Genomic DNA, 18,232 nt, shown 5'->3' on the forward strand with positions numbered 1-18,232 from the left:
AAAAAATAAGGGATCATAAAGTATAGCTATTCCCACATACTACACACACACACACACACACACACACACACACACACACACACTATTTGCTTTATTTGGGTTTTTTGTTGTTGTTGTTGTTTTGAGACAGGGTCTTGCAATGTAGTTCAGGCTGACCCTGAACTCACTATGTAGCCCAGGCTCGCCTCAAACTTACAGTGATCCTCCTCGCTCAGCCTCCCAAGTGCTGGGATTACAGCTGTGTGCTACCGTGCCTGGCACGTTATTTGTTTTTTTGACTTGTGTGTTTTTGTATCTATATGGACCTAAGTTGGGGGTTTCTTTGTGTTTGCTTTCTGATACAGGATCTTGCTGTGTTGCCCAGATGGGCTTCATCTTCCTGGTCTCAGGCTGTTCTTCTATCTCAGCCTCCTGTGTGGCTGGGTCTTCAGGCATATACATCTGTGCCTCACAAAATCTTCCTTTTTTTTTTCCCTTTTCCCTTGCTGGGGAATTAAACCCTGGGCTTTGTGCATGCTAGGCAAGCAGTGTGCCCCTGAGGTATGCTCCCAATTACTCATTTTTTTAGGTGGCAGAATATTCTGTTGTTGGAGACATAGGTGATGACCATTTGAATTTTCCAACCTTGGATGTTGCATAGTGGAGCAACATTATCAACTATTAATAGTAATAGCTTATATTTATCTTCTGTAAATGTAAATCTTATAAATATAAATATATATATACAAATATAAATAAATATAAAGCTTATATTTATCTTCTATAAGAGCTTATATATATTGCCTGCTGAACACTGTTCTAAGTTTTTTACATATACCATCTTGTTTCATCCTCAAAGCTTCACTCTGAGATTAGTCTATTTTATACATGCAAAAAATTGAACATATAAAAGTTAAGTCACTTGCCCAGTGTTAACAACTCATGAGTAGTAATGGAATTTATTCTGTTAACTGATTTATACTAAGGAGTTGGGAACTTATTCTTTAAAAGGTTATATACTAAAAATTATAACTTTGGACCATAGCAATTTCTGTCACATACTCTCTTTCTCCCTCTGTGTGTGCATGTTTATAACCATATAAAAATATAAATATTCTTAAATCATGGGGAGCACAACAGCAGACCATGGATCAAATGTGACTGCTAAAAACCTTAAACCATGTCTTTAACATTTGTAACAGTCTGTTTGAGGCACAGAATGTTTTGCGAATGACAGTGAATATTGTTTGCTTTTACTTCCACTCCATTTTTTTTTCTTGCCTGTGCATAAAAATCTAATAGAGGCCTATGAAGCCGTGAGCCTTAGAGAATCTCAGGAAGATGAGGTAGCTGATTTCATAGCTATAAAAATAAATATTTAAAAATAACACATTTATATATATAAGCAAGTATATGTACATATACACACAGTTTTTGTTTTGTAGACAAATACTCTAACCCTGAGCAACACCCCAGCTGTCAGTTTTTGTTTTGTTAAAGAAAAATATGCAAAGCTACATCCTTGGAAATTGATGTGGGTTAAATGGTTATGGTAGTGTGTGATGTGTAGAGATTTATTATTTCTATTCTTTGTGGTACTGGTGATTGAACCCACGGCCTTTGCATTGAGCTACATCCCTAGGCCTTTTTAAAAAATTTTTATTTTGAGACAGGGTCTAACTAAGTTGCCCACAGTGGGCTTGAACTTGCCACCCTCCTGCCTTTGCCTCCCTAGTGAGATTATAGACGTGTGCCACCAAGCCAAGCCATATGTATTCTATGTGGTTTTGCGATGCTGGGGATTTAACCCAGCACATGGCTAGAGTGGTGCTCTACTGCTGAGCTGCATTCCAAACCCCCTTATTTTTAAATACTAAACTTAAATATTTCACTTTGAGGCATTAAAAAACAGGACAAAGGCTGAGGCAAGAGAATTGCTGTGAATTTGAGACCAGCCTAAACTGCTTAGTGAAACCCTATCTCAAAAAGACCATAAACAAATAAATGAATGAATGGATAGATAGATCGATAGATAGATAGATAGATGACTCTTGTCTTTAAAATTCTTTAGTAATGGTATCAGCACTAGAAGACTTAGGTTTATATTTTATCCTACTTATGATCTAAGTAAAATTCATCTTTTAGTCTCTAATACATTCATTTTTTCCTTGTTCATTAGGGTTATGCCTATACTTTTATCACAGAGGATCAAGCTCGCTATGCTGGTGACATAATTAAAGCTCTTGAATTATCAGGGACTGCAGTGCCTCCTGATCTAGAGAAACTTTGGAGTGATTTCAAAGATCAACAGAAAGCTGTAAGTTTTTAAACTCTTGTTTCTTTTATGCAAACTACTAATGTGACTGTTCCATACTTGGGCACCTTAATAAGACAGTGAAGAGGGGGAGTAAAAACAGAGTCTTCTCTTTTGCTTGAACTTAGTGTCTTATAAGCTCTTATTTTTTGTTTTTTTTTTTTACTGGGTGAAATATATTTTGATATTGGCATATGCCACCTTGAAAAATAGTTAATAAGTTTTTGCTATGGTATTAACTTTTCAATTTTTCCTTAAAAGGAAGGAAAAATAATTAAAAAGAGTAGTGGGTTCTCTGGTAAGGGATTCAAGTTTGATGAAACAGAACAAGCTTTGGCTAATGAGAGGAAGAAGTTACAGAAGGCAGCCCTTGGCCTGCAAGATTCAGATGATGAGGATGCTGCAGTTGATGTAAGTGTTCTAATTTTGATGTCCAGTTGAAGTGATTATTCCTTTTACACTGGAGGTCTTTCCTTAGGCAGTTGGGTTAGCCAGTCACTGGAAACCTCTGGTTTTCTAAGTTTGTGGGTATATGTATGTATATTTTTTTAAAAATGGGAGTATACTACTTTATAACTTCTTTATAACATCAGTTTTAGAAATCTTTCTATTTTACTAAATTCATTCTTATTTTTTAGTGTCTACATAATATTTAATCATATGGATATTTCACAGTTGAATAAATCAGACATATTGGAATGTATTGGCTATTTCCATATATTCACTATTTAGAATAAAATATCTATTGTATTTCATTGTATATTTAACTTTGCACATACATTAGATTATATCTTGAGAATTGGTTTGTAAGTGGAATTGCCAGCCCAAAAGTGTAGTATTTTATTTGATCTTAAACATTGTCAGATTTCCTCCAGCAAGGGAGTATCAATTTGGGCCCATCACAATAGTATGAGAGAATGTCTGTCTGCCTTATCATTGCTAGTGGTAATGATTTTGCATTTGTTCTCCCGTTGTACTCGGGATGAAACCCAGGGCCTTGCACATCTAATACTGTTTTGTATCTTTGTAAATTTGATACTTATAAAATACTCCTTTTTCTTTTGGTTTTTTTTTTTTTTGGATACAGGGTCTCATTGTGTAGTTGAGGTTGGCCGTCCACTCACTGTGTAGTCAAAACTGGTCTTGAACTCATGGCAATCCTGCCTCAGTCTACAGAGTGCTGGGATTACAGGCATTACATGCTACCACCATGCCCATTCCCGGCAGACATTAATAATACTTGACTTTATTGAATGCTACTAAATGCTATACACTGTACCATGTGCTTTATAGGGATATTTCTCTTCCTTACCGTGATTATACAAGACAGATACTCATAGTATTCCCGTTTTGTAGTTGAGATTGAAGCTTAGAAAGAAATAATAACCTTTTGAGGTTTGCATAGCAATTATTGTTAAAACTCTTATTCTCAGCAAGTTTAGGTTTTCAAAAGCTGTATTCTGCCAGGTGTGGTGGTACAAAATTGGTATTTCTAATCTAGCTTTTGCTTATCCTTCTTGTTTTTTCCTGGATGAAGATTGATGAGCAAATTGAAAGCATGTTTAATTCAAAGAAGAGAGTAAAGGATATGGCTGCTCCTGGAACGTCTAGTGTTCCTGCCCCAACTGCAGGAAATGCGGAAAAATTAGAAATTGCTAAGCGATTGGCTCTCAGGATTAATGCTCAGAAGAATTTGGGCATCGAGTCTCAGGTATTAAGTATTTTGTTCCGTGTCTCAGTCAGTAGTTTTGATTTAGGTACTTTTCAGGTCTTTAGTCACACACAAGTGAATAATTTTTCCCTGAAATTAAGTTTGTAAGAATTTAACATTCTTAGTATAGGACTCCTTGATCATTGCATTTGGGTGATTTCATTAGTGTGGTTAAGCGAAGGCTTTATGCTTATTCTGGAATGCCTTAACAGTTAGCCATGTTAGGCATAGATAATTTTTACAGAATAAGCATCCCTGATCTAAAAATCCAAAATGCCCCAAAATTCAAAACTTTTTGACCATTGACATGATGGTCAAAAAATTTTGGGTTTTGTAGAATTTGGGGTTTTGAATTATGGATAGCCAACTGATAAAGCCTATAAAAGTACTCTAAAATACATAACTCTGAAACACTTCTGATCATAAGCATTTTGGAAAAGAGATACTCAACCTATTCTTTATTCCTGTTAGTCTTACTAAAATCTAAAGACGTAATTCTTCTTTTCTTTCTTAATCTGTACTCAGTGGGTGGGTTGGTGGGTACACAAATAGTCCCTTGAATGTACGAATGTGCACTTACATGAGTAATGTGTTTAAACAGTGGAGAAATGTGTTTTCTAATTATTTCATGTTATCCTTTTCTTGAAAGCATTTTTGTTAAACTTCTGGCTAAGTAAATTTTCATAGCATTCCCAAAGAATGGCTTATTAATTTCAACAGTATTTCAGCTTATTAATTTCAACAGTAAGATTTAGCGTAAGTTCTTTGCTATAGCTTGTTGAATGTTGGGTTGGGTCATTGGGGAGGAGGTGCTAATGGTATGAACATTCTTATTCAGAGGAAACTCCCAGGAGTTACAAAATATGTAAATGATTTGAGAAATACTGCATCATACCTGCTTTCAAGAGTTAGCTAATTATCAAGGACATATTTGTGTTCCAGTAGAAAACTTAATAGAGAGTTGAATTTTCTTTATTTTTTTCAGAAGTAAGGGAGCTACATTAAACTATTAGTATATAAATATATACTGCTGACTTGCACATTTGGGTGGACTTTGTAGTAGAAAGATGCTTCTTATTTATTTAAACAGAATGAGTTACTTTTCAGAGAGTAACTTGTAAGGTCCCTGGTCCTGTCTGTGTCCTCATTTGAGATTTGACTGTAGATCTTCTTCAACTGCAGGATGTGATGCAACAGGCCACTAATGCAATTCTCAGAGGTGGCACCATTCTGGCTCCCACTGTGTCTGCAAAAACCATTGCAGAGCAGCTTGCTGAAAAGATCAATGCCAAGCTCAATTATGTGCCTTTAGAAAAGCAAGAAGAAGAGAGACAGGATGGTGGACAGAATGAATCTTTCAAGAGATATGAGGAAGAATTAGAGATTAATGACTTCCCACAGGCAAGTAACACATCTAATTCTTTTTATATTGTGAAGTAGAAACTCTTGCTTTTTTAGGAAGAAAAATCCCTTCTTTATTTTAATTTTTTAAAAATTTTTTCATTTTTTGTCTTTTCAAGACAGGGTTTCACTATGCAGTTCAGGCTGGCCTTTGAGCTCACTTTATAGCCCAGGCTGGGCTCAAACTCACAGTGGTCCTATTGCCTCAGCCTCCTGACTGCTGGTATTACAGGCATGCATAGCCACCCTTGGCCCCTTCTGTATTTTTCATATTTTATGTAAAACAGGGTCTCATTATGTAATTCAGGCTGGCCTTGGACTCACTATGTGGCCCATGCTGGCCTTAAACTTATAGCAATCCTCTTGCCTCAGCCTCCTAAGTGCTGTGATTGTAGGCATGCACCACCATGCCTGGCTAAAAATCCTTCTTTAAAACATGAACATTTTAAGTAATGAATATTCACTACTTACTTCATTTTTATCTACATTGCGGAAGACAGCAATAGAAATTCTTTTGTTATGAATATGTCTAGGTACATTAGGATCTAAATGAATTATAATATAAGTATTATTAATTATGATCTTAATATTGACGATAATATGTTAACCAATCTCTTCTTTGTTAGCATACTAGGTTTTTTGAAAGTCATTGTTATAGAATAATTTTTTCTCCTACTCTTTCTATTAGACTGCTAGGTGGAAAGTTACCTCTAAGGAAGCTCTTCAGAGAATCAGTGAATATTCCGAAGCTGCTATTACAATCAGAGGAACTTACTTCCCTCCTGGGAAAGAACCCAAGGAAGGAGAGCGGAAAATTTACTTGGCAATTGAAAGTATGTACTTTTGGTTCTGTTTGAGGCTTGAGTTGGGTCAAAATTGTTGGTAGATGTAATAGATCTAGAGAAAATATGTAGTCAATCAAGACTGAAAATAAGGGATAGGCTGTGCCAAGAAGATTGCCCTGAGTTTGAGGCCAGCCTGGCTACAATAGTGAGTTCAAGTCCAGCTTGAACTACACAGTTGTGACCCTGTCTCAAAAAAAAGATGTGTTTGTTGGACTCATATTTGAAAATTATTGTAAAAGAAAGCATGCATTGTAAGCAGTGTTTACAAGGGGTGATCAAATATGCAGTGAATGTTTAAATATAAAAATGTATCACAGTAAAAGACACACTGTCATTAATCCCCCTCAAGATCCAGTACTTCACTTCCAACACACTTCGCTCATCAGCCTTGCCACTTTCAGAACACGTTCGAGAAGTCTTTTGTGAGTGTCTTTACAAGGTGTGATTAGAAATATGGTGAACGCTGCTGCCAAGTGCCATCCAACAGAAAGGCAGGTTTGTAAACAGTGTGGTGTGTCCTTATCCCCTGGATCCTGCATCATGCAACTTCTGGCTCTTCCCGGAGTCCAAATGATCATGAAAGGTGTATGTTTTGAATCACTTCAGAACATCAAGGCAGCCACTGTAGCACAATCAAAGGTACTCATGAAAGAGAACTTCTAGAACTGCTTCAGGAAGTGGCAAGAATGAGATAGGCGAAGGGTGTTTGAAGTAAGGGAGACGATTTTAAAGGAAATTAATGACAGTGTGTCTTTTACTGTAATAATTTTTTTAAAAATTTAATCATTGACTGTATTATTTGATCACACCTTATGTGAAACTGTGTGAAGTATTCTAGCCAGTGTTTAGGTTAGATAGTAGATCAGCTCAATTAGTCTACTTAATAAATAAGCAAACTTTGGCCCTCAAACTATGCTTGATGAACTTCATTCATACATTTAATAAAATAACAAATGGACAGTTAATGCTGTCACCTAAAAGATTGTCTAAAAATAATCAGATTTAGTCTGCAGCCGTATTTCATTCATGAATGAATTCATTCAATTGGTAGTTTCCATCTTGAGTTTTTCTGATGGGTTCTTCAATTGCAATATAGAAAAACCTGCCCCACTTTTTTTTTGAGACAAGGTCTTGCTATGTAGTTCAGGCCAGCCTGAAACTCACTATGTAGTCCAGGCTGGCTTCCATCAGCCTCCTAAGTGCTAGGATTATAGGCATGCGCCACCATGCCCAGCCTGCTGTTTTTTTTTTTTTTTTTTTTTGGGTTTTTTTTGAGACAGGGTCTCACTGTACAGTTCAGGCTGGCCTTGCGCTCACTTTGTAGCCTAGGCTGGTCTTGAACTCACAACGATCCTCCTGCCTCAGCCTCCCGCGTGCTGGGATTACAGGCGTATGCCACTACACCCGGCTGCTTTTTTCTTTTTAAAACAATTTTAGATGCTTAATTTTTTTGTTGAAAACTGGACTTTTGAATATTCTGATGCATTAACTGGAAATCAGATTCTTTCCTCTCCCCCTTGTTTATTGCTGCTGTTTATTGTAGCTTAGTGAGTTTTCTGAACTAACTTTGTAGTTAGTGATTTGACAGAGATTTTCTTAAAATGGCTGGGGGAAAAACATATCTCCATCTTTGTAGACAGGCTCTTTGTATGTATTGGGGCAAGCCTTTCAGCTTTCACTCTGTTTATAACTGCCTTAGCTTTTGCTTTCTGCTTGTACTAGGTCTGAAAGTCAGCTAGAGGTGAGAGCTTAGGGCTTTTGTCTGGTGTTTTCTGAGCATTGCTGCCTTCTCCCTGCCATGCACTGTTTCTCTGTCTGCCATACCACCTTGTCTTGGAGCCAGCCAAGTATGGACAGTAACCTGTACAAACTGAGCCAAATAAACCTTTCTTCCTTTAACTGTAGGTGTCAGATATTTTGTCTCAGCAATGAAAAAAATAACTAAGACACCAAGTAACATTTTTTCTGTCTGTGTATAGTCAGTCTTTGTCTGGGGTGACAGGTCCCAAGAACAAGGTGCGGCAGATGTAAAACAAGAGAGACAGAGTTATGGGATCGGGGGCTGCAGCCTCTAGGACTGAAACCTCATTTACAGTCTTCTTTATCCTTTTATTGGGAGACAAACAAAAAGCAGCAACAGGGGAAAGAGGAGGAATCATTAACAGGATTAGCGAGGACAATACGGCTTAATTATCACAGGAACTAGACTTTGACTTAGTTATCCACCATGTCATCATTCCTTCGGGCATATCTCAGCAAAGCATCTAGTGTTGTCCCAGCGGCTTTCCACAGGGACACAGGTCCTGCTTTCACTTCCTTTTACACTGATGCTTTTTGTTGGACTTCCTCCAGAATCAAATAAACATGGCTTGGTCAGGCTCAAAGTCCCAAATAGGTAATACACTGAAAGGTAAACTATAGAATGTCCTCCTCCGCAGTCTTCCTCCCAAATTTTATTTTGGTTATTATTTCCACTCAGACTTGGCACTTGCTTCTGCTCTGCCCTCACCTTTATCAGCTCTCTTCCCTTGCAGTACTCACCGTCCCCACTCGCCTTTCCTGGTTGGTGGTGGGAAAAGATGACTAAGAAATATTGGTGTGACTTCACCATCATCTCTGTGGCCCCTCCTTCCTGTTGTTAAACTGCATCTCTCTAGAGTCAGAAGGGGGAGTCATTTCTAATGAGGGGAATTTTTTTTCTCTCATTTTAAAAAATTCTTTTCCTTATTTTTAAAAAATAATAGGATGATAAACATGTAGCTCTCTACATTGCAACCAAACTTGTCGCTCTATTCTTTGCTATTTTGGTCAGCCCTTTTTCTCTTATGAGTGTGCACCGGGCTATGCCCCCGCCTCAGATCCCGCTCCCCTACGCTTGGTGGCTCTCTAGTCCCCATCTCTTCTAAGCTGCTGCTGCTTGTTGATACTGGACTCACTTACTTTTCCACCTGAATGTCCCGTAAGCATACCTGTAGAAATCTCAGAATTAAATTTCATTCACTCTCATTACTAAAAGCACATGCTTTTCATCCTGTATTTAGTATCTCTGTTTTTCTAACATTCTTCACTTGCTAGTCAAGTCTTACCATCTAAAGTTGTTCCTCCTCACTATTCACGTGCAGTCAGAAGCATCATCATGTCCCTTCTACCTCAGAAATGTGCTTTCATTATAGTATAAACATAATGCTGTAAAAACACTTACTCTTCCTGAGGAAGAAGGGAAAACTTAGAAGTGATATTGTACTTAAAAGTTGTTTGCTGGGCATGGTGGTGCATGCCTATAATACCAGAATGCAGGAGGCTGAGGCAGGCGGATTGTCATGAGTTTGAGGCCAGCCCATACTTTATAGCGAGACCCTGTCTTTAAAAAAAAAAAAGGAGTTGTTCAGGAACCCAGGTGTGGAGGTGCATACCTGTGATTCCAGCACTGTGGGATTGCAAGTTCACTCCTAGCCTGGGCAGTGTAGCCAAACCTTGTCACAAAAAAAGGCTAGGGATATGGCTTAGTGCAAAGACCCTGGGTTTAGTCTACAGTACTCAAAAAAAAAAAAAGCTCCAGGACTGGGGATATGGCTCAATAGCAGATCACTTGCCAACTATGTGAAAGGCCCTGGGTTCAATACTTAACACTGCAAAAAGAAACATAGGAAAGGGAAGGTTCTGGGGAACCTTACAACTCATCCTGTTGTAATAGCTTTACCAGTTTGTGTTCCTAGTAATCTACAAGATTATAAAGAAAATAAGTAAGTTGTGTAATAAATCTCTTACAGTATTTTGTATGTGGTGGGTGCTTAGTGTTTCAGTAATTAATAACTGAGTAAATGTCTCTAGCTGACCTCATCCAGTCTTACTATGTTCTTACACATTTTTCTTTCCAGCCACAGTAATTAGGCATACTTTTCTTAATTCTGTACCATTCTAAGCCGGGCATGGTGGAATATACCTATAATGTCAGCAGTTGGGAGGCTGAGGCAGGAGGATCATTGAGAATTTGAGGTCAGGCCTGGCGTGGTGGCGCATGCCTGTAATCCCAGCACTTAGGAGGCTGAGGCGGGAGGATCAATGTGAGTTCAAGACCAGCCTGGGCTACAAAGTGAGCTCAAGGCCAGCCTGAACTGCATAGCGAGACCCTGTCTCAAAAAGACAAACAAAAACAAAAACAGGGGCTGGGGATATAGCTCAGGGGCATATTTGTCTGCCAGGCAAGCAGAAGGTCGTGAGTTCGATCCCCAGTACCAAAAGAAAAAAAAAAAAGAGAATTTGAGGTCAGCCTGAACTAAATATCAAAGCCCTCTCTCAAAAACAAAGCAAACAAAAATGAGACTAGAAAGTAGCCATTATATAATGTGGGTGGTGTTCTATCAAGCATTGAACAGCTGTCTCGGAAGGCAGTAGAATGTTCCTGAAAATCACCTACAGTACTGTATTTCCTCTTGGAAATACAGGGCCTCTGCGACATGGGTGAACATCTAATGTAATTATGAATATATTTTCTACTCAATTATCAGGTGCCAATGAACTGGCTGTGCAGAAAGCAAAGGCAGAAATCACCAGGCTCATAAAAGAAGAATTGATCCGACTGGTAAGTAAAGCCTCAAGGAGTTGTTTTAATAAATGTTTTATTGATTGATACCATAAATACATACAGATAAATGTACAAATCATGAACATAAAGTTTGATGAATTTTCACAGATGAGTACATCAGTATAATCATTACTCAAATCAAGAAATACAGAACATTACCAGCATCCAGAAACCTTTCCCATGGGCCTCCTTGCACTATTCATCTCTTCCTAATATAACCATTTTATGACTTTTACAATCATAGATATAGATAAGCCATATGTGTTGGCACATGCCTATAATCTCAGCATTTGGGAAGCTGAGGCAGAAGGATCTTAAGTTCAAAGCCAATGTGAGCTATGTAATGAGACTGTCTCAGAGAATCATTGTTTTGGCTGTAGAATCATATGCTTTGTATTCCCTTTGTATCTCATTATTATTTGAGATCAGTCCATGCTGTTGGAAGTAGCAGTAATTCATTCATTTTCATGACCCTGTAGCATTTAGTTGTATGAATATTCTACAGTTAACTTACATAATGGACTTTGCAGTTATTCTAGTTTTTTGGCTTTTATGAATAACACTTCTATAAATAGTCTTTCATGTCTTTTTGGTATACATTAATGTGCTTTTATTCTTGGATATATGACTATATGACTTGGAGTAGAATTTCTATTTGTAGAATTAAGGTGTTTTAATAGCTGTTAATGGGCGTTGCTAAATGTTTTCCAAAGGAGTTAATACTGATTTACACTCCTTCCCACACAGCATATGAAAATTCCAGTTACTCCACTTCTGTGCTAACACATGGTGTTGGTAGGGTTGGTGTTTTTTGGTTGTTTTGTTTTTAAACTTAGGCAGTGGCTTAATTAAATTTTGGAGAAAGCAGCCCTTTACAGTCTGCCTTTCCAAAGGGCACAGGCATATCCTTGTGTTTTGTTTTGTTTTGTTTTGTTTTGTTATTTGAGACAAGGTCTCGTTGTATAGTCCAGGCTGGCCTTGAACTCACTATGTAGCCCAAGATGGCCTCGAACTCTTGGTGATTCTCCTGCCTCAGCCTACTGAGTGCTGGGATTATAGGTGTGCACCACTGGACCCAGCTCTCCTTGTATATGTAATGCCAGTTGAACCTTGTAAACTTTCTCTATAGCTTATACAGTGGGTAAGGGTCCTCTGAAAGAAAATCATATTCTTTCTGTTTAATAATGTGATTTTGAGGGCTTTTCAAAAATTTCACTTAGAGAACATTATTTTGGAGGGATGACTGAAAAAAAGGGCATATACAAAATAGGAAAAAAGAAAACAGTCTTTAAAGCAGGGTCATAAGCCTGTTTCATCAAGGAATGACAGAAATACAACCATATGCTTGTACAGTGAATGAAAACACAGTTGTCAAGGGAACGTCAGTGAGTGAAAATTAGTGATTAGTTACTGGACAGTTCCTCAGTGCAGTAATATTAACATCTTTATTTTGACTGAGAGTTTTATAAGTTGATAGAAGAAATGATCTTATGTTTTCTCTTTCTTGCTTTTTCTGACCATGTATCTTTTTTTTATTATAGCAAAATTCGTACCAGCCGACAAATAAAGGAAGATACAAAGTCTTATAAACATCTAAAAAACCTTTTTTCACCTGTGCGGGTCTGTGTTACAGTGGTAATTGTCTGAAGTTTACAATGTATTGTAATTAAGGTTTTTAAAATTCCACCTTGCTGATTTTTTTTAAGTACAAGAAGCCAGTATTTGCTAAAGAAGTCTTCTCTCAGTAAGTAGCTCCCCACTTACTCAAACTATATTAAAGCGGGCCTGTTTTCAGAGTATAATACCTTTAATGTAAAACTTAAATATTGGTATTTTAAATATCAGAATAACATTCTAGAGGTTTAAAAATGGAAACATTTGGGCTTTGTATTGAGGTAATAAAGGATACATGTCACTAAGGAGCTACACATCCTCTTTCAGTGAAATTATCTCCCAGAATAAAGTGAAATTCTATCATATTTTGTATCACCTCCTCCTCAAGCTTGTCTTACTGGACTCAGTAGACCATCTAAACTGGATTTAAGAATGTTACAACAGAAGCTTTACAAATTAGGTTCAGAATTTTTTTTAATCATTGTAAATTGGCAATAGTTGGATTACTTTTGGTTCTGGTAAAATTAAATATTTGTGGCGTAAGAATTTTTTGCCTTTCTTTACACTGCAAAGAGTTCTAGTATGTACTACTTTTAGTTTCCTCTTGCAACCTCTGGCTCTATGCCTAGGTATTAATTCTTTCTTAATCTTATTTAAAAGAAAGTGAGTAGAGCCTATAAATATTAAATATGATTCCTTTTCCCCCCCAAAAGTGTTTGTTTAGACATCTGTACATATGGTATGTACAAACACCCTACTACTTTTAATGTAGTTTTCCTTCAGGATTACTGTAGGTTGTGAATTTTTGTTCTTCCAAAATTTACATTTGAGGGCTGGGGATGTAGCTCAGTGGCACAGCGCCTGCCCAGCAAGCATGAGGTCGTGAGTTCAATTCCTGGTACTAAAAAAAAAAATCCAAAAAACAAAATTTACATTTGGGAGGTTGAGGCAGGCGGATTGCTGTGAGTTCTAGGCCAGCCTGGTCTGTCTACATAATGCATTTAAGGCCAGCCTGAACTACATAATGAGATGCTGTATTCCTCCGACCAAAAAAAAAAAGAAATTAAAACTTACTGGTGCAGGGGCTGGGGATTTAGCTCAGCGGCAAAGGCGCTTGCCTGGCAAGCGCAAGGTCGTGAGTTCGGTTGCTGGTACCAGAGAAAAACAGACAACAAAAAAAAACTTACTGGTGCATGCATTTTAGACAGAGTTTAGTATCTCGGTGAAATGTAATGCACAAGGAATCAAAATTGCATTTTGAACCCTCAAGATCCAACTCTGGAATATTCTAATTTAAATGGCTGTAGTTGAGTTACCTAATTCTTTGCAAGACTCCTGGTATATTAAAACTTCATGAAGTTTTTTCAGGAATTAAGTAGATGTATTTCTTAAAAAACAGCCTCTAAATATTCTTGACGTAATAGTTTTCCAAAATGAGCAAAAATCAAAGTATTGTATCATTTTAATATCACAGGCAGTAGCTAAAGTGACAAGACATACATTTCTTCAATATAAATTATCTTTATTTAAAAAGTAAGATAGAACTGGAAAGTGTTTTTAGATCCCTTACACATTCACCTAAATAACTGAAGGAAGAAAACAGACAAAACACAGGTAACAACAGAGTCAAATAAACCATTTACTCTTAAATTCCAGGCATCCCCCCTTATTTATTTACTTATCATTATTAGCCAGTGGTAGTTTGTTTTCTTTGATAGAATCTATCATAGTCCCACATTGGTGACATTTGGTGCTCCCTTCAACCTACTAGATCACTTTGAGATTCAGAGATTTACATCATTTTAGCATTTCCTTTGTGTTTGTGTATCTACTTGTGATGAGCCATTAGGATTTTGTTCTATAATGAAATGCTACTCTGGTAGTACATTTTTAGTGTCACACTGACTGATTTTTAAAATTTGAATGATGTACAGGCTTCGTTTTTTTAATGCAATATCAATATTTGCTCATGTTTTCTATATTCCTTATAAAATAAAGCTAATTCAGTCTGCATTTCTCTAAAATTACCTTTCCTCAAATGTTTTCTCTTCTATTTCTCTAATGTTTTAGTATTGGAAGACATGTGAAAGAAGTATTATACTCTATATATCTTTTAAAAAATTCTAGCAGTTTACTATCCAAAACTTTTATAGTTCTGACAAGATAGAAAAAATATAGGTAGAAAATATACAAGGAAAATCGCAATTTTAAAAGTTGGACCTTCAGTACACAAAAGTTATTCAAGCCTTTTTCCCCTTCCAGAAAACTCATGCAAAAAAAACAAAACAAAACAAAAACTTTTCCCCAAGGGTTTTAAAGCCTCAGCCCATGATTTTTAGTATCTTTTATGACGAGGCTACCATTCTTGCACTGTAAATAGGCCATCCCTTTTCATCTGTAAAATGAGGCCTTTGTCTTTATGAATGGGCCATCACCCGCCACCTGTAGGAAGTTCCATTACCTTTCACCTGTAAACTGAATCCCCACTTCTCATGCATTTCCATCAACAAAACATGTAAATATATCTAGCTCAGGCTGTAAGAGATTCTCTCTCTCTCTCTCTCTCTTTCTGTCTCACTCTCTCCCTCCCTCCCTTCCTCTTCTTCTTTGAGTGTGTACTTTTGAAACCTTTTTATGTCTCTTACTGATAGGTCTTGAAGATTCTTTTTCTTCATCAAAGTCAGCAAATGTACAGGTTCTTTGTCACTGGTTTGAGGAGCCTCCTCAGGCCTTGTCTGGTAACAGTTCTTCTGAAAAATTTATAAATTTTCTCAGAAGAATTTTATGTTTTATATATTTTGCATAAAACAAATGTGAGTGAATTAATAGTTTAATTTGGCAGTGAAGAGGTTTACCACAATGGCTATACTCTTACAAAATAGAGAACTGGGCATGGTGGTGCACGCCTGTAATCCCAGCACTTGGGAGGCTGAGGCAGGAGGATTGTTGTGAGTTCAAGACCAGCCTGGGCTACAAAGTGAGCTCAAGACCAGCCTGAACTGCATAGAAAGACCCTGTTTCAAAAAGACCAAAAAAGAAAAAGAGAGAGAGACAGGGTGCTCAAGAGGCCCTAATTGGGGTGGGAAACAAGAGAGGAGGCTGCAGCCTCAACGTGGTGCTGAAAGGGGCCAGGCTGGAGACAGTCAAGGTAGAGAAGACACGGATTACTCAGCTGCAACAAGTACAAGTCTGTGTTGGTGAAGGGTGGAGGGGACCCTGGGCAAATGGGACTAGACACAGCCTGAAGAAGTTGTTGATGCTGATGAACAGTTCACTGAATGGAGCTGGCTTGCTATAGCTTTATATCCACACACAGGAGCTGATTGACCTGAACCCTAGACTGGAGTTTGCAGAACCTTTGACTGCTGTTTTGGCCTCCTGGTTCAGATTTTATACAATTTGAGCAGCTGATAGCCCCAGAAGCTTTTGAAGATAATTAAGAATTTAGTGTCAGGTCATTTCCCAGTTGGCTGTACGTTTGAAAACTGGCACTTCTTTTTCCATCGCAGTCATCAGTAATGTTCGAGTTGGCCCCAGTAGTGACTCTGTTATTTAAAAAAATAAAGCCTGGTGTGGTGGTAGGCTGGGGCAGGAAGATTGCTTCAAGTTGAAAGCTAGCCTGGACCACATACACAGTGAGACCCTGTCTCAGAAAAAAATACCTGGTGGTGTAGCTTAGTAGTACTGTGCTCACGTAGCATTTGTAAGTCCCTGAGTTTGATCCCCAGAGATGAAAAAAATAAAAAGGACAAGACCCTACCCCATTAATTACTAGAATAATTTAGTGCAGATACCCCAGGTTTAATGTCTAGCAACACAATAAAAAACACAAAATGAAAGAACAGTGATGAAGTCCTCTCCAACCCCTTAGCACACTTTCATATTTGATAGACGTTGTGTCTTCTGGGCTTTGTTGGTATACACATGGTGTTCAGCCTGAAGTCACAGGGCATCGTTGACTCTCTTGTCCTTTTTTTTAGGCTACTGTCCTTATGTATGAAAGTGGTGAGGGAAGACCAACTCTTGAATCTCAGGATTTATAAAGCTCATTAAGCCCCCCATGGGGGCTGCTTCAAAATAACACATCAGCATCATGAGAATTGCAGGCTAGAAAGCAGAGCTCCAAAGTTGTAACTCAGCTGTGTGTGTCTGAGCTCTTTTGTTACGGTACTGTGTGGTTTAGACCTAAAATGTTCCTCAAAGTCTCACATGTTCAGAGCTGGGGCTTTTGAAAGGTACTTGGCTCATGGGGATGCTGTATTCATCAGATGAATTCACTGATGAGTAGATGGCTAAGTATGCTATCAGGAGGTGAGCTCATTTGCAGGTGGGTCTCTGAGGGCAGGAGTTGGGAGAGCGCAGTCTCCTCCTCGGCTCCTCCCTCTGCTTCCTGTCCACCGTGGCTTGAGCCCCTATACAGTACCTTTGCACCATGGACTAAGTCCTCTGAATACCTGAACCAGCATAAACCTTTAAGTTGCAAGTGTTGGGTATTTTATCCCGGCAATAGGAAAGTGACTAACACAGGCACCTTGCTTTGCTTTATAACCATCAGCCAATGTCCTTTAGTGACATTTACATGGTGCTTGTGTAAGATAGGAGCTGGGTAGGGGAAGTGGCAGTGCAAATGAAGTCTAGGATAATTAGTAAAATGTTTGGCTGCCTCTTAGCTAATGCTAAGATAGCTAGTGCTAAGTCCTTACAGCTGCAAAGAGTCTTGAGCAGCTCTCCCAGTGCAGGCATGAAGGCTCTTCCACCTAGATTTGAGTCTGGAGCAACCAGATCTTCACATTGTATCACAGTGTGACCCTTCTGGGATGAAAGGCTAAGTTTATTTTTTTAAAGGAAGTATGTCTGTATGTATACATAAGCAGAGAGAAGAGAATGAGTGTGTGGGTTCTTTTTAATTTAGGTGTAACCATCAGAAAACTTTTAACAAAACGTTACTGTGAAGGGACACAAAGCGTGGAGTATACTGATATCTCACCACTGCTTAAGAAAATATTCCCTGCACTCGTAAGATCGCTCTCTGGAGTGAAACATGGCTGAATTCCCCTCACTAGGTCAGCAGTCCCTGACATGCTGGCAATTATAGACATTTAAAAGGTATTTTTTTCCTATATCAATTTATAATTTTCCTCAGGCAGGAGTCCAATACAAATATGAAGGATAAATATGAACAAATGTGTTCTTTACAAAGCCCTACAATATCCATGGTTTCCCCTTTGTTGTGTCTTGTGGCACAGTTGATATATGAGCGCATACTATCAAGTCACAGGACTGGTGAGGAATTTGCTTTTGATTATTTTTCTTGACCTTGTATCTTCCATATATGGCATCAGCTTATAGGAGTTCATAATTTTGAAGCTCAAGCCTTCAAGAAGAAAGGATTAACCCCTTCTGTTGGGATGGGAAAAAATACTTTGTAAAAAGAAAATTTAACTCCTTTGGAGAACTGGAACTCAGAGTTACTTCCTCACATAGTACTAAGATTACTTTAAAAACTAGAGTTTTAGCTGGGCGTGGTGGCACACTCCTGTAATCCCAGCACTCAGGAGGATCGCTGTGAGTTTGAGAACAGCCTGGGTTGCAAAGTGAGCTCAAGGCCAGCCTGAACTGCATAGCGAGACCCTGTCTCAAAAAGACAAAAAAAATAAAATTAAATTAAACAACTAGAGTTTTAGAATGAAAACTTTTAAAATAATTTTTAATATATGGAAATACTTGAGACCAACCCCATATTTTGAGTATTAGTCTCTTCATAACTTTGCATATTATAGAAT

The 18,232-nt window shown here is 38.0% G+C and overlaps 1 protein-coding gene and 1 pseudogene across 3 annotated transcripts in view; both read left to right on the forward strand.

The window, feature by feature from the left end:
* Ddx46 (DEAD (Asp-Glu-Ala-Asp) box polypeptide 46) overlaps positions 1-12,995 on the forward strand; it is a 49,965-nt gene extending 36,970 nt beyond the window's left edge. For 2 of the 3 annotated variants that reach the window (XM_005376463.2, XM_005376465.2), the window contains exons 17-23: positions 2,159-2,296; positions 2,555-2,704; positions 3,831-4,007; positions 5,187-5,405; positions 6,094-6,238; positions 10,759-10,832; positions 12,377-12,995. In XM_005376463.2, the coding sequence (XP_005376520.1) occupies positions 2,159-2,296; positions 2,555-2,704; positions 3,831-4,007; positions 5,187-5,405; positions 6,094-6,238; positions 10,759-10,832; positions 12,377-12,424 (951 nt within the window). In that variant the 3' untranslated portion in view covers positions 12,425-12,995. The remainder of the gene's footprint in view (positions 1-2,158; positions 2,297-2,554; positions 2,705-3,830; positions 4,008-5,186; positions 5,406-6,093; positions 6,239-10,758; positions 10,833-12,376) is intronic. The other variant, XM_005376464.2, reaches the window with a different exon arrangement.
* An 887-nt stretch (positions 12,996-13,882) lies between these two features.
* LOC102028617 lies at positions 13,883-18,001 on the forward strand (annotated as a pseudogene).
* Positions 18,002-18,232: the final 231 nt, after the last annotated feature.

Source organism: Chinchilla lanigera, unplaced genomic scaffold, assembly GCF_000276665.1.
Source record: "Chinchilla lanigera isolate Chin_1 unplaced genomic scaffold, ChiLan1.0 scaffold00007, whole genome shotgun sequence".
NCBI classification, from domain to species: Eukaryota; Metazoa; Chordata; class Mammalia; order Rodentia; family Chinchillidae; genus Chinchilla; species Chinchilla lanigera.